The sequence below is a fragment of the Lupinus angustifolius genome, chromosome LG18 (assembly GCF_001865875.1).
Source record: "Lupinus angustifolius cultivar Tanjil chromosome LG18, LupAngTanjil_v1.0, whole genome shotgun sequence".
In the NCBI taxonomy this organism is placed as follows: Eukaryota; Viridiplantae; Streptophyta; class Magnoliopsida; order Fabales; family Fabaceae; genus Lupinus; species Lupinus angustifolius.
In genome coordinates, this window is record NC_032026.1 from 9246170 (window position 1) to 9262951 (window position 16782).

The 16782-nt window shown below is 32.0% G+C and overlaps 2 protein-coding genes across 5 annotated transcripts; both read left to right on the forward strand.

Moving 5' to 3' along the window:
- On the forward strand, nucleotides 2202-3600 carry LOC109332660. Its single transcript, XM_019567675.1, has 2 exons — nucleotides 2202-2648; nucleotides 3261-3600. The coding sequence occupies exons 1-2, from the start codon at nucleotides 2262-2264 to the stop codon at nucleotides 3303-3305; spliced, it is 432 nt and encodes a 143-aa protein (XP_019423220.1). The 5' UTR covers nucleotides 2202-2261; the 3' UTR covers nucleotides 3306-3600.
- LOC109333273 (prostaglandin reductase-3-like) lies at nucleotides 8281-15679 on the forward strand. Of its 4 annotated transcripts, none has more exons than XR_002105995.1 (18): nucleotides 8281-8463; nucleotides 8653-8826; nucleotides 9503-9684; nucleotides 9910-10015; nucleotides 10394-10470; nucleotides 10685-10772; nucleotides 10910-11099; nucleotides 11306-11513; nucleotides 11621-11722; nucleotides 11866-11961; nucleotides 12159-12239; nucleotides 12930-13049; nucleotides 13930-14058; nucleotides 14517-14594; nucleotides 14773-14859; nucleotides 14998-15084; nucleotides 15296-15415; nucleotides 15448-15679. XR_002105995.1 is itself a non-coding variant. In XM_019568669.1 (18 exons), exons 1-17 carry the CDS (start codon nucleotides 8409-8411, stop codon nucleotides 15344-15346), a joined length of 1911 nt encoding a protein of 636 aa, XP_019424214.1. In that variant the 5' UTR covers nucleotides 8281-8408; the 3' UTR covers nucleotide 15347; nucleotides 15380-15679. The 4 variants fall into 4 exon arrangements, 2 of the variants coding, with proteins under 2 accessions (XP_019424214.1, XP_019424213.1); XR_002105994.1 differs by having other exon boundaries at nucleotides 15296-15403; XM_019568669.1 differs by having other exon boundaries at nucleotides 15296-15347; nucleotides 15380-15679.

Here is a 16782-nt window from a genome sequence, read left to right on the forward strand (position 1 = left end):
AAACTTTCTGTCCACTTGAAATTTGAATTTTACATTGAGTAATCGGTTACTCACTTTGATTAATCGGTTACTCAAACTCTCTGTCCAACAGATATTTAAATTTAATTTTGAGTAATCGGTTAATCACTTTGAGTAATCGGTTACTCACTTTGAGTAATCGGTTACTCAGCTTTCAAAAATCAGTTTTTCAGTTGGATAACTCTTTTCTCACACATGTAACATGTTACTCAATGAAGTAACATGTTACACACTATTTTTGAAAAATGTTTGAAGTCTTTTAAAAGTGTCTCACATTTTCTAAAAAATAGTTTGAGCATTTATACTTGTATATACTTAAGAGTTTAGGATAGAAGTAATTACAAAGACTTAATCTAATGTCTTGAAGCTTTATCTTCATTTGTCTTCATAAGTCATCTTTCTTTTGGTGATGTTGGTGTCTTCATCAAAACCGTACCAAGGTCAGGAGCAAGATCTTCTTCACATTGTACAAAACAAGAAAAGTTTCTTGCTCTTGATGCAACCAAGGATTTCTAGAAATATATTACCTGTGTTCATAAAAAGCGTACACCATGTTACATATGGTAGCTATCACTCTTTCTCCTGTGTTGCACATTTTTTCAAAGCTGGTCAATGCATTTGTTTTTGTCATAATATAATAGTTTTAATTAAGATTTCTCCACTACCTAAGCTAGACCTGCTAGAGACAAAATCTAGAAATTAACAAAGCAAAAGCATTCACAAACTTAAACCAAGTTTTAAAGTTCACCACTCCTTTTAATAGCATATCCTAGAGAGATTAGCATGTTACATTTTCAGCAAGATTCATGCCCCAAAAATTAAATTAGGGGGTTTCTCGATGTGACATAGTAAAATGAGCCTCGAGCATTGAGTATATGATAGTAGTTGTATTAGATTAGGTTAAAATAATACTAAAGACTAAAAGCATCACCAAATAGGGTTGCAAGAAACAAGTTATGCTAATTGGATAGGAGACCAAAAAGGGGACAAACTCTTAGACCCAACTATGTTCCTGCAACCTATGTGGACGTGAATTCCATTAAATATTTTTGTTCTTGTCAATCTCCAAAGGGGAATTTGACCATTTGTCCTTAATCCATTTGCCATGCAATATAAATAGTAACTCCATTCCAAACTTAAGGTTGGAGGGTAACATGTGAATGGCACTAAAAGAAAAGAAACACGTGAAGGTCAATAGTTCACTTGAAAGATTCCTTGGCATATGAATAATTGGAGACACATTTTCAGTATCAAACTTTGTACCACTTTATGTGTTCATATATTTTAATGATTAAAAAAATAAAATATATATTAACTTTATATTTTCTGACCAATAATAAGAATGCAAGTATAGATGAAATGATATAAATTTTGGAATAGAATGTATTGCATAATACAACTATATAACTTTTTCAATTAACAAAAGAAGGGAATAATACAAATTTAAAGACATATATGCTACATATATGTTAAATAATCTATTGAACCCACTTGGACTTCAAAGACTGTGCATCTACATATGTTCACTAGCTTATTTTCTTTTCTTTACCCCTTTTATAATGGTATGAAACTATGGATCAATATTTCCTGGGATATCTTTTTTTTCGTTTTTATTACATATTTAAACATTATATTTGACTTGTAAACAATATAATTGTCAGTGACAATTTCCTGGGATCCCTTTGTGTAGTGCATGTTTTAGGGGATTCATTATCTGATTCAATTATTGAGCAAAGTACCCATCCATTCCCCCTTCAATTAGTGCCTTAGATTTGAAGTCGTTAATTAAATCAAGCCTATAATATGGTCACAATAGTCAAAATCTACAGCTAATAATGTCGTTTACCTTTTTGTCAAGCATCAGTTTTGTCTGAAGGACAAACATCATTTTGGTTCTAGAGTTTAATTTTAATGCAACATGGCTCACACTATCAATCAGTATACAACTCACTATTAATGAATTTAACTATACTAATAGAAAATCTTGGTTCAATTGAGTTGGCCATAATTATATATATCCTTTAATTTGATAATTAAAGTGAAGACCCACATTCCTAGCATAGAAAGACAAATCTAAGTAACATGTTATGTCCACTAAAATCACACACATAAGAGAATCCCCATCATTATATAAAGGGCAAACATCTGCATGTGGAAACTAAAAAATCTAAATCTTGTCACATGAATGTCCACACTCTACTATAACTATAAGTTCAGTATATAGTGCATAAACTCTATACACTATGGACCCAAGAATCTCATTCTCTTATGATTTTGTGGATGCTCAACAAGCATTGAAGCATCAGAATATATATAGTGAAGCTCCTGTGTCTTCAAATTTCGAATTCTCTGTGAAGAACAATGGTATGATCTCAGCAGATGAAGTCTTCTTTCAGGGTATGATGGTTCCTCTTAAGACTAACTGCTCCAAGAAGATGACTTTGAGGGATGAGTTGCTTAACAATGATGATGACTTACCAAGATTACCAAAGAGTTCAAGTCGCTGGAAAGAAAGATTAGGGTTCAGGAAGGGTGCATCTAAGAAAGATAAGAACAAGAATGATGATGAGTTTGTTCAAAGCCCTACTTTTCAGCAAGGAGACACAACTGTTAGCAAAAAAGATAATATGGTAAGATGCCCCATCTTTTACTTTTCCTTTTATTTCATGATTACTTCTAATTATTTATTTTCCAATATTTCATGACTATATACTTCTACTTTCGGAAAAAAAATCACTTCCAATTCTTTTCCATTTCATGTTCAGCTAATTAGTAGTAGAAGACTTTGAACGATTTGCATTCTCTTTATTGGAACTACTTCATACCATGACCTAGCTGCCATCCACACACCCTCTTTATTGGGTTTAGGCTCATTCCCTCTAGATCCACAACTTTATAATTATGTATTTATAGAATGTCGTCTCAATTCATACTATTTTATTAAATACTAGATGTGATATGATTCCTAATAATAAATTGTTTCATTCTAATAAGATTTTATCCTTCAACAAAATTCAATTTGAGCATCCAAATCAGGGATACTAACAAAAACATCTATAAACTAAGTTTTATCACCATGTTGACTGTGTCCAAAAAAGAAGAGCTTCTTTTAGGAAGAACTTTTTTGTTTGTTTTTTATCCTGAATTCAAAACTAAACAAATTGGATCTAATTGAATGTTTGTGTCAGAAATTTCATCAATTTACATTTAGTCTAAATTGCTACTTGAATTTCTTATTACAGGAATTGTTTTATGAAGGAGGTGTAAGTTGCAGAGGTATAAAGTGAAATACAAAGGAGAATGCTACTTTCATTTCTCAAGGACGGACGTTATTCTACTAATATATAAAAGGCATTAATTGTTAGAATTTGGGCCTAGTTCGTACTCAACAATTTAAATTTAACCTAAGTTATGTTCCCCGCCTTTGTATTTGTAGTAGAAAGATGGCACCTTAAGCATTTTGATCTTTGTACAAATTTTTGCAACTGAAGAACTTCATTGAGTCAATGAGCATTTCTTTGTGTAATCCAGTACTTATTTGTCCCCAGTAGGTTGTCAAGTATTTTCCCTTTCTACTTTTAAGCAAGTTCTCAAATATTCTCTTGGATTTGATATTATCTAAGCTAGTTTTCTTCCTGTCTTACATTTTTTTCCATAAGGGAAACATATAAGAACTGGAAACAACATATCTAATTATAGAGTAAAGTTGGTAAAGCCGTGTAAATATATATTCTATGTTAAAATAGTTGTAATTCTGTAATGGATAATCGATTAACAATATGGTTAATCGATTATCAATGTTGAAATATATTTTGTTGTTTCGGTTAACTTTGTGTTGAACTTTTATTAGTTAGTTTTTCATTCCTTTTATATAAATGATTTATTATGCCTTTGTATGATTATTCATTTCAATGCTCAATTCATTCACTCAAATTCAATATTCAGAATAATATTCTCATTATTTCTTGTTTTATCAAGATTATTTATGATTTCTACAATTTTAACATTCTCCAGACTATTGGCCGAACAATTTACTGCTAGTTTCTAACCCAATGCATAGTATTTTGATTTTAGAACACAAGGAATATTATCTCCATTGCCTTAATTAAGTCAAATTTTAATACAATTTGCTTATAAAAAATGAATTACAAATTTGTTATCATTTATTTGTTTTTTTATAAATTAATGATTCATTCTACATCACTACCTAATTAGTAAGAAAAATAATAGATGGAAATAAAGTATTATAATCATTATAGAGAAATAAACGACAAATTAGTAAAATATCACATAAGTTTAATATAAATAAACATATACATTACATTTTTGTGCATTATAAGCATAAAAATATAATTAAATAAAATCTGAGTTTCTGGGAAAAATAAGGATCGTATTGTTATATGTTAATACAGAATTCAATTTGCACTCTAATTACAACAAAATCAAATATAATTTTTAAGGATTTTTCACATGATTAACCATGCCCTTGTCTTGCACTCAAATATTTATGGTGACATTCAATCTGTTTGTGATGAATTTATCAACGATTACATAGTTGTTTGTAGTTACAACATAAAAAAGGAGCTTGTTTTAAAAGGATTATAGTAAGTACTACTTGAGCATTCCCATTGCATGTTTGAAATCTCTTTGATAAGTTACATAGAATTACTTTAAAATTCATCACAAACAGATTGAATGTCACTGTAAATCTAAAGGGACAAGTTCCTTCAACGCATGCACAATTCTTGCAGCATCATGCATGTTTTGAAAATCGTCCAGATACAACTCTTTCAGAAGCGATCCTAATGATTTGGCCAAAGTCTTACACTGAAAAGAAGTTGGTAGTTGATAATCAAACCATTAAAAAAGGCAACAGAAAATACAAAAACTGAAAGCTAACATCTATACTATAAAATTTAAACAACAGAACAAGGAAATCTAAGACCCAACTTTCTTTTACCTCTTGGGTCACCACCTTTGTAATTGAAGTCCTCAATTTCATCTTGATCGAACTCTTGATGTTGGGTAATCCTTATGCAGTTAGAATGGGATGAATGATTATGGTAGATGGAAGAGGAAGAACCAAAGAAATGAAGAGTAGGAGGAGGGTGATAAGGACGTTGGAAATCAGCGGGGGACTATGACCCTTGTAAAAGTGAGTGTTAAAGTTACGCCTCAAAATCAATTGACCATAAAAAGAGTACCCAACAACTATTTAAATCATTTCTGAAACAATAAAATATGTGATGTAAGATTTATTCTCCAACAATGAGAAATAATGTTATGAATAAAAGTGATGGAAATTGAGAGAAAGCATAATGAAATAGACGAAGAAAGGGAGAGTTATTGTCTTCCAAACAATGAATAGAATTAGGTCTTCTGAATCCTAACATTAGTACGCTCCTTTTATTCCAAGCATTATGGGTTACAAAACACAAAGCAAATCAAAGTCTTGCCAAAAATACTAATACATTTGAAGATAGAGTAAAAAATGTATACCTAATAATGTGTATGAGTAGTCTTATAGAGTTCCAATATATGATCCAATATTTATATTTAGTGATGGGTTGTTGGTTTTTAAAAAAAAAAAAGTAATACTGAATGATACATTTATTATATATAATTTTATATACAAACAATGTATATACATCTCTCCGATATTTGGATAAAATATAGTTAAATTTTAAAACACTAATAACTAACTAAAACAATAACAATTATGGATTTTTTCAAGCTTCATGATACTTTTAAAAGCGGTACTTGTGTAAAGTTGTGGAGAATGTTTTGGTTCACGGTGGTTTGGTCAGTGTGGATTATGAGAAATGAAGTTATCTTTTAGGAGAAGACACCGAGCTATGTGCATTTAATTGATTTGATTCAAACTAAATCGTGAATTTGGTTTATCTCTTTTGTTTCTCATAAATCCTTGTCGTTTGCTAATTGGTGTATGGATCCTTATCTTTGTATAACGCTAAGTGCGACTAAGTTGTGATTGTTTCCTTCTTGTATTGGGTGAACCCCTTATACTCCTTTAATACAATTTCTCTTTATCAGAAAAAAATAATCCTTTGTTGGATCTTGGAGTTTTTATAGGAAATCAACAATGAAAATTCAATATACCTCATTTAAAATAAAAGACTTATTAAAATGCTTCGCATTAGCTTGTTGTGTTATGTCTTCTATGTCTTTCTAACATGTATTTTAGTTGCCAGCCATTTCATACGTTTTATTATCTTAGATTTTAATATGAATGTTTGAAAACATTAACTTCTACCAATTTCATTTACAAAATTTTGGTACAAGAAGAAGTTGGTCAAATTGTAGAAACTCACTCGTTGTATAAGGTTTCGTTAATCTCAAAAAGATTAAGAAGTCAATAATTTAATTTCTAGAAATGACTTTTTTTAGAAGAATAATCACACACATCGAAATAGATTAATTCTTTACTTACATGGTGATAAAATAATTTTAATAGTATATACTCTAGTCTCATGAAGAAATTTATAACAAATGATAATAGTTTAATGCGCAACTATGCACCAGTTTCTTTTATCAGCTCCAAGGTAAAAAAACTTCACGCAGACCCAATTGGTGGTCCAAATCCAAGGGAGCGAACTAAAGAGTTTTTAAGCAAATCTTTTACTTGGATGTATTTGTTGAGAATGGTTCTTCTCCTGTTATTATACCCTCCCGTTCTTGTTATCATAGCCTCCAATTATGGAATATGAGGGGAAAATAATATAAGCCCTAAAATAATAAAAAATGTACACTTTAAATTTTTTGTTACGTATATCAGAATCTGGGCCCATTATTAGAGTGAATCACAACTCATGTTTATCGTACAAGGTACTCACGGTTCTCATTTCTTGTGTTTCCGTATTCCTATCATCTTCTTCTTGCTAAATTTATTTTTTTATACTTCTTCTTCCTCTTGAATACCGGATCCTGAGTACCGAATTATGTGAGCAAAAATTTAAATTTAAATTTATTATATTATTTAATTTAAAAATAAATAATTTTGGATCCTTACATTTTTATGCCAGATATTAACAAATATCTCAATCCTAGTGGTGTGGGTCATTGGTTTTTTATTTTATTTTGTAATTATTTTATGATGAATTTTTTTTGTATTTTTTCTAAAAAGTCTCATATTACACTGATGTTAATTTTTTTTATGATTATGATTTAGGCTTATTTATAAGGAAGATGATATGTGGGGAGAACAAAAATATTCTATTAACTGAAAAAACATTTACAAAGGTCGCAAATATGGGTTAACTGCACACATAGCCACACACGATAAGTAAAAAAATTTAAATAAAAATAATAGAAACGAATAAATTTTTATACTATGAATATAAAGATTAAAAAAACGTCATATCATTTCCTCTTCACTCACTCCAAACAAAACATTCATTTTACTCTTGAAGAGCTTTATAAGTACTGTATGAGTCAATGTTGATAAACGAAATTTTTTAGAAAATGAATTCACTCATTATGAACCGTATATGTTGAACAAAATCTAGAACAGGTAGATGGACGGGCCATATGAGTTGACATTTGAGGAGCAAACAAAATTCGATTTTTTACACTGATTTTCAATTTTGTTCCTGTCTAAAGGAAAACAACTGCGGCAGTTAAATTTAGAGTAAATTATTATATTGAGATCTCCTGAATTTTAATGAAATTATATAAATTGTGTCTCATTTTTTACCTCTATACAAACCTCTCATACTTTTTATATTTTCATTACTCATTACACTGACCAACCCTGCATAAGAAATAAGAAATAAGTGTAATCTTTTAAATAAAAAATGTGATATATGCAGTTAAGTTAAACAAAACATGATATATTATGGAGACAACTCCAAATAATATATGAGTCAATATTTCTTTATTATTTTTGGTCCGTTACATTATATTATAAGAGCGATTTAAACAATATAAAGATACATTGGTTTGTATATTATTTGGATTTATCTACACAATATTTCATGTTTTGTTTAACTTAATTGTATTTTCACATTTTTTGTCTAAAAGATTACACTTATTTTGTATGCAGGGGTGGTCAGTGTAACGAAAGTATACAAACTATGAGATGTTTGTATAGGTGTAAAAAAGTGAGGGGCAGTTTATGTAATTTCACTAAAACTCTCGTTATAATTTACTCTTAAATTTAATAGTGTTATAAATTTAATAGTGTTACACGTGTAGCAAGATGCTGCACATGAAAGATATATAAATAATTCTCACTATTCCTAGGTAAGAAGTGGTCACTAACCAGCAATAACAAAGATAGAAACCAATCTCATGTCTGTCTCACCAATCTATTACAAATCACCTTCTCCATCACACAACAAGTGAAACAACAACAACAACAACAAACTATAATGGAGATCAAACCTGGTTTGTCAGCACTTGTCACTGGAGCTGCCTCTGGAATTGGTAACTAACCCTTCATTCATTCCTATCAATATGATTCTATTTTATGCAGATTTTATTTACCATTATTGAATTTGATACAAACAATTAATATAATATATGTTTTTTTTTTCAATTCACATGTATGGATGCCTTATTTATATTATTGATGCGTGTAATGTGATTATCTATTTCTGGATTTTGTTTATATAGGTAAAGGTCTTGTCCTAGCTCTTGCAGAGAAAGGTATATTTATCACAGTTGTTGATTTCTCTGAAGAGAATGGAAGAGAAGTAGCAGCCCTTGTCCAGAAAATTAATGCCAAGTTTCATCCCAAGTTAGATTTTCCATCTGCCTTGTTTGTCAAATGCGATGTCTCTAACTCAAGTAAGTGGACTATTGTATATTAGCAACAATTTATTCACGGAATCAATTAGAGAGAAAGGATTCAGAGTTTTTTAGCATTTCGGTACATGGTTGTTCGCGAATCAAAGACAAGACGAACAATGTTGCCGCTTGAACCTACACTAAGAGAGAAAGCATAAATGCAGCCCCTATTTACGCATGGGAGGAGGGGAAAACACAGATATGGGAGGAAATACAATGCAGCCCCTATGAGCACATGCTTCTCCATGCTTGAAGTTGGAATTTCCTTCTTTTGTCAAACACGCCTCTGTTCTTCCTTCACAATTTTATAATGTGAAATATAAGTTTATTATATATTTGGTCTATTTTATACATAGAACATTACAAGAGATTAAAAAGTGAGATATTTTGGGTCAATTAAGAAGGGTGGAACTAAAGAGAACACTGTTATGTCTCATGCCAAATGTTACCCAACATTACCATTCTGTTCAGTGAAGTAGCATCACTTAACGGGAAGAAAGCAATTAATAAAGCATCTTAATCTGGAATATGTATTTTTATCTTCCTTATGTTTTAACTGTCATGAAGTAGCATAGTATATATAAATATATATATGAATATTATAGATCATTCAATTCACATGCTGTTTTGATTGTCCTAAGTGTACACCAATGTACTAATTCATAAATGTCAACAGGGGATCTAGCTGCTGCGTTTGAAAAGCATTACTTGACATATGGAGGACTAGACATTTGTATTAACAGTGCGGGGATCGGTAACCCTATTCCATTCGATAAGGATCAAACAGATGGCACTCGTTCATGGAAACACACTGTTAATGTGAATTTCACTGCTATTATTGAATGCACTCGTCTTGCAGTAAGTTTGAAGTGCAACCTGGTTTTACTAATATCTCTTAAGTAAATCTTTTACTTGATGCCACAAAAGAAATTTCGTTACATTCTTAATCAGGAAAATTATCATAATTTGCTTTCATACAGTAGCATATAGATCACATATGTTTGTTCACCATTTTCGGCTTAAATGACAAAAAGGGTTAAAACCATTGATTATTAGTGATTTTGATTATCTACATTCTAATAGATTAAAACCATGGAAGCTGCCAAAAGGCCTGGTGTGATTATCAATATGGGTTCTGCTTCTGGTCTTTATCCAATGTATAATGATCCTCTCTATTCGGGCTCTAAAGGTTTGTCATTTACGGACTTTGGTTATGGCATAATCCTAGAAAGCTTTTTGTAGAATTTAGAAAAATAAATATGACATATGAAAGAGCACAAAGAACTAATCAACTACAAAAGTGAAGCTGTTAATTATGAGCATTCATGTGGATGAATATTGTACTTGACTTATTTTTTGTTTAGGAAAACTTATAATCAAAATGGTGGTCTTTTTAGCTGAAAAGTTGTTTACAAGCTAAAAAGTTGTTCACTAGGAAAAGTTAATCTAAAAGAAGTATATTTTAGTTTTTCAGCAAGGTCAATTAATTGGTTTTATATATCTATTACTTGAATTTGCACAAGTTAACTTAATATTGTTTCCAAAATGTTGGACTACACTTCTGCAGGTGGTGTTGTTATGTTTACTAGATCTCTTCGTCCATACCAACGCAAAGGAATTCGAATCAATGTGCTTTGCCCTGAGGTAAGTTCTCTTGATTATATTATTACTCTAATTCATGGAATGTTAAACATTTTTTTGGAAATTGACTGGAATTATTTTTATTTTTCCCACTGCTGTGAGATTGACTAGTATTTTTCTGTGTTATGTAATTTGTTGAGGTGATTCAATTTTTAAAATAGATCTCTTTTAATGGTTTAGTACAATTTACTAAAACTTCACCGACAATTTCATGCAGTTTATTGAAACTGAGATGGGCTTAAGGGTGAATTCAAAATTTATCAGTTTGACTGGGGGCTTTATACCTATGGAAATGTTGGTAAAAGGTATGTCTATATATCCATGTTTTCTCAGGTGGCTACTCCAATTTGTATGCACATTGTTCAAGTGCATAGTTTCTTTGTTGGTCAATATTTTTTATGCATACATAAATAATGATATTAAAATGTTTTAACCTCTCAAGGTGCTTTTGAGCTCATTACGGATGAGAGTAAAGCTGGTCATTGCCTATGGATTACAAATCGTCGAGGTCTGGAGTACTGGCCCACCCCATCAGAGGAAGCGAAGTACTTGACAAGTTCCGCCTCACGTTTTAAGAAAAGATCCGAATTCAATGCTCCACCAGTTAAAATCCCTGACAGTTATGAGAAAATGTGTGTACTTGAACTAGACTTCTCTTGTAATAACATATATATGACCTTTTGGAGTTGTTTAATTTCTATTTCCATAAAAATTTACTGAAGAGAGAATGCAATGCAATTATATCTTCAAATTGACTGATCGGTTGAGTATTTATGCTCATATTTTTATTTGTTGCAAGATTTGTTATTGGTTTTAAATAGCTGCCAATTGTTTGCAGAGTTGTTCAGACCTTGACTCACAACTTTCGGAATGCTACCACCATAGTGAGAGCACCACTGAGATTACCTGTCAAACCAAAGCATGTCCTGGTGAAGATAATTTATGCTGGCGTAAATGCTAGTGATGTAAATTTTAGCTCAGGCCGCTATTTCGGTGGCAACAACAGTGACACTGCTTCTCGTCTTCCATTTGATGCAGGATTTGAGGTATACTAATATACATCCCCAAGTGTATATTTCTTGATATGAAATCTACCACTTGACGCAGCATCCCTCTTCTTGCACAAGTAATAATTTTTTATGCTATATTTTAGGCTGTAGGAATAATTGCCGCAGTTGGGGATTCTGTCACAGACTTGAAAGTTGGTATGCCTTGTGCATTCATGACTTTTGGAGGTTATTCAGAATTCATAATGGTGAGCAGTGCTTAACATATTGTCCGGGATTTTTCTTTCTTATTTATGGCATGATCACTGTGTTTCCACCTTTTCACGAAATAGTGATTTTTATTATCAAGTTCATCCGATAAATATTGATATTGTCTTTTAACTTGGGTTAGATTAATTCAAAACATGCCCTTCCAGTGCCTAGACCGGATGCAGAAGTTGTTGCCATGCTGACATCAGGATTAACAGCCTCAATTGCTCTAGAAAAGGTTGACTAATATTAGATCCTGTACTTGCTAAGGAAGTATCTCAGTTTGTTAATATTTGAAACTCTTCTTATCTCATGTTTCGACGTAATTCAAGTTTATTGATGATTTAATATCTTTGTGAAGATTACATTTAGTTTCATTTCGTCTTCAGCTGGATTGGCTTGTCCTGATAAATGATTCTTTTATACACTGCATAGGCAGGAGCGGCAAAGATGGAATCTGGAAAAGTGGTCCTTGTTACCGCTGCCGCAGGAGGAACTGGACAATTTGCTGTTCAGGTACTTAATAAGTTCCATGTCACTATTGCAACTTTTCTTAACCATATGCATATGTGTATATCTTTGTTGGAATTGTTTTCTTAAACCAATTACTTGCATCTTGATATTCTGTAGTGGTAGGCAGAGACTAGGCAAACTAACATAATGTTCTAAACAAGATTCAGGAGATTACTGTATCTTTTATTCTATCATATTTTCTTTAGCACTTTTCACATCGAAACACTTCTATTGTTGATGCTATTTTATTCTCTCATTTTACAAAGCACTACTTGTTCTTGAGATCAAACAAAGAACTCTCACATCACTTACATGTTCCTTTGAATCCTTGAGCAAAAGATAACTTGCCATTATTTTAGGACAAAGATTGCTAGTTGTTCCTTTTGTAATTATTCAATGAGATGAGATATGTGTTTTGACCATTTCTTTGTATATTCTTGGAACCTAAATATGAAGTTATATTCTATATCTATTCTTTGCTGGTGGATTGTTGTAGCAAGGCATTACTTTGTACAATAGAAACAGATGAAAAAGAAATAACAAAAGTTATAAAGTTTGCTCAAATATCTTAAAAATCTTAATTGATAAATAAGTCGGAGGCCGTTCACATCTAGATTGCATAGTTCAATATTTGCTCAATCTTTCTCCATAGAAATTCCATGCTTGATCTAGTAATTTGGATTATTTATGCAGCTTGCAAAATTAGCAGGAAATACAGTGGTTGCAACGTGTGGAGGTGCAGCAAAGGCCAAGCTTCTGAAAGAATTGGGAGTTGACAGAGTCATAGACTATCATAGTGAAGATATAAAAACTGTATTATTTTTTATCCCCTGATTTTTGTAGGATTCTGTTCACCTTTACTGCTTTTATTCTTGTGATTTTTTATAACATGATTGACCATTTAGGTGGTTAATGGGTCCTTTTTTTATTTAAATAAGTCCTTTTGCTATAGTATGTTGATCTTCAACATTTTTTGCATATTAAGATATCCATACACACTTATATTTAAAGATGACAGATACACAATCACTGAAATCAACACAGTCACATAATGACATTTAGATTTCAGTTCCTCCATGTATTTTTCTAATTGAAATATCCAATAAGTGGATGTTGAGTTTCTTAAGAAGGATGCTAATTGTAGTCTTTTATATGAGCTGCTTTTGTTATCTTTATCTACTTTGCTCTGTCTAATGAATTTTGTGACTCGATTTCTCACTGATAATACTGATACACAATCACTTATATTCCTTTTGCAGTCCTCTTTTTAATACAAGTATATTTTAAAATAGAAAAGGCACTGACAGAGTCCCATATACATGAGCAGTATGTAGTAGCAACAGCCCAGTGAGCCTAAAGAATAAAAAATGAAAGGAAATGCATGAATACCAGATAAATAGTATTTACCTTTCTTTTCCTGAACAATGGACAAGTAGAAATCTATCTTAAAACTGTGCAGGAATTAATCTTTGTTGAGTAATTTGCATCATGGAATGAATAATCAATGCTCTAATCAGGGTATTGATTTAATTCGAAAAGGGTGTCGTATGAGTTTTGTGCAAAAGTAAGTGCATGGTTACAACCATATTGATGAAGTAATAATTTTAACTGTAGTCTGGTTCTTGTCTTAGTTGGGATAAATTACAGAAACCGTTTCCTATTAACATATTAAATTTGTGACTTGACTTTGCAGGTTCTAATGAAAGAGTTCCCGAAAGGTATTGACATCATCTACGAGTCTGTTGGTGGTGACATGTTAAACTTGTGCTTGAATGCTTTGGCAGTCCATGGACGACTCATTGTTATTGGCATGATTTCTCAGGTTTTTCTTTATTTTTTGTTTTTCTTCTCGTGACACAAATTTACTATATTATAGCATAATGTTTCAAATTGCACTCCACAATTGCATCTATAATATTGTTGTTTCGGGAGTCCAAGCAGCTACATCACAACCACAATTGCCATAAACGCAACATAACTACAACACTGTTGTAGCACTTGTAAAAATTTCACTGCATCTTTAAAATAACTCCTCCTAGCTATAAATGCTCCCAGTAGCTGTAAATGTTCCATACTGACCCTTTTACTCTCTTCACTCCCCTCTTTATTTGTTGGTCGATCATTTTCCTTCAAGAGTAGTCTTCTGAGTTATGAATTGCAGTAAACTGTTCCATCCTCTAAGGAAATGTGTTGTTTTATCTAAATGAACTTTTTTGAGTTCATATACTTCTATTCAGAACAAAGTGATTTATATTCATTGTTTATTTACATTTATATCAGTATCAAGGAGATAGTGGTTGGACACCATCAAAGTACCCTGGATTGTTAGAGAAGCTCTTGGCAAAGAGCCAAACTGTGGTATGTAGCAATATCATGGAGTTGTGTACTTGTAGGCTGCCATTACTTTCTTTATGATTCCTTATTTTATTTGGCCGCGTTATTATTATAATTTATAAGTTATGGAGCTAAGAATATACAAGTAATTTTCTTCTGTAATATGCTTATCTCATAGCTATACATAATTCCAAATTTTTAGGCTGGCTTTTTCTTGGTGCAATATGGTCATTTTTGGCAAGAACATCTCGACAAACTATTTAACCTTTATTCTACAAGAAAGCTAAAGGTAATTTATATACATTTGATATCTATGGATCAACAAAATCATTCTTCCATTCATGCGCGTTTGCTAATCGTTAATTATTCGCCGTTGCCATGCTTTTAGAGTTCGGTGTTACCTTACTTTTCTGGTTTGTTCACACAGGTTGCTGTTGATCCAAAGAAATTCAATGGCCTGCATTCTGTTTCAGATGCTGTAGAGTATCTCCATTCGGGAAAAAGTGTTGGGAAGGTATTTACTTTCTTAGGTTCCTTTGCAAGTTCAGTTTTGGAGGGCAGAGAAGGGAAAGAGAAAGCCTGTGTCATGAAATACACTTGTGAAATGACTTTGAAGCTTTTATTTCCCTTCCTTCCCCTCCGTTTGCGAGTTCAGTTAAGGAATACATTGCAATTTAAATTTTGTAACTATTCTATAACATGTATTGACATAATAATTTCTATAGGTTGTTGTATGTGTGGACCCTTCTTTCCATCCTCAAGTGGCCAAATTGTGAGTCAACACATGTCAAGTGACCTTACACAAATGATATTTCATCAGTTTCAAATGCATAAAAGAGAACTTAAGCATGCAGCTCTTCTCCAAAGATTCTAGTGGAATGTTGTTGAAAATAGTTGCATAAGATCAAATACGACTCTAGTACTGAATTATTCTCATTTTATTGGGGCTAATTATGTGAGTGTGAGTGTTAGAAATAAATAAGAAAGTGGAATAAGGCTTATGATGTTTATGTTTACACTAATAATAATGCATCTTTCATGTCCATGAACGAAATAGTGGACAATTATCTGTTTTGAACCTTACTCAAAACTTATGAGCCTATCCTTTATTTGCCTTATCTGGTTGGGTCAAGAGTTCCTACTCATTTTGATTGTTTAGGCAATGTTGTTCTGATTGGAATTTACCCTCCAACAATAGATTGGAAAGGGAAACAACTTCGTATAAGCTAGAAAATAGCCTAGTTAGCCAGCCCATTTTATATCGCTGAAAACATAGTTAAACCACTTTAAACTAGATGGTTGGATTGACTATTTTGTTCATATTAAAAAAAAAAAAGCAAATAAGGAATATATGCATTAAAGTCAATAGTAAAATTCTATCTCATCTCAACCTATATTATTAACTTGGAATTTATATGTAAATTATAATTATATATAATATCTTCCGGTCTGACCAAACAGTTTAAAAAGATAAAATTTATGAATATAAAATCTCTTTTAATGTGCAACTCGAATGTCAAAATATTTATATTAGAAAAAATGACAGACAAATGGGTAGATGGAAACTATATTGCAATTTAGCGGCTTATAAGAGGGAGTTATCTTGGAATTATAGTGCACATGGACCACACCAATATTGGTAGATTGATTGGATATGATGTCTAAGGCCGAATGCATTTTGGTCTGCAGTTCTCTCCACATGGCAACCTAGCATCCATATATGGTTACAATTTAGAAGATGGGGTGCATAACAAATTTAGGGTTGCAAAATCGGGGAAGAAAATGCAGAGGAGAATAATAAAATATGTTTTTGGTCATGTTCTTTTGTAATAGGAAGGGATAGTAGGCAATGGAAGAAGAATGGTTGGTAGCAGGTATCCGACAGAATACAAGAGATCAAATAGCTTGGTCGGATTGTCGTCTGGACCCTCCGGGAGAGGTACCTGAAAAGGTTCTCCGACGATAAGTTAGTTGAGTATTCTAGAGAGATAAATGAAGTAAATAAGAGAGAAGTTGGAGCAATAAGTGTAACAATAAATGAGGGAATGAAAATTAATTATACGCCATGTGTGGGCTCCTTATTTGTAGAGTATGAGATTGTTGACATGACATCCGGTCATTGGTCAGAACCTAGCGCGTACAATGGGATATGCTTGATTGTCTCTGCTCTGCTTACAGGTTGTCGTTTGTCGAGTTGTCGAGAGCAGGTGGG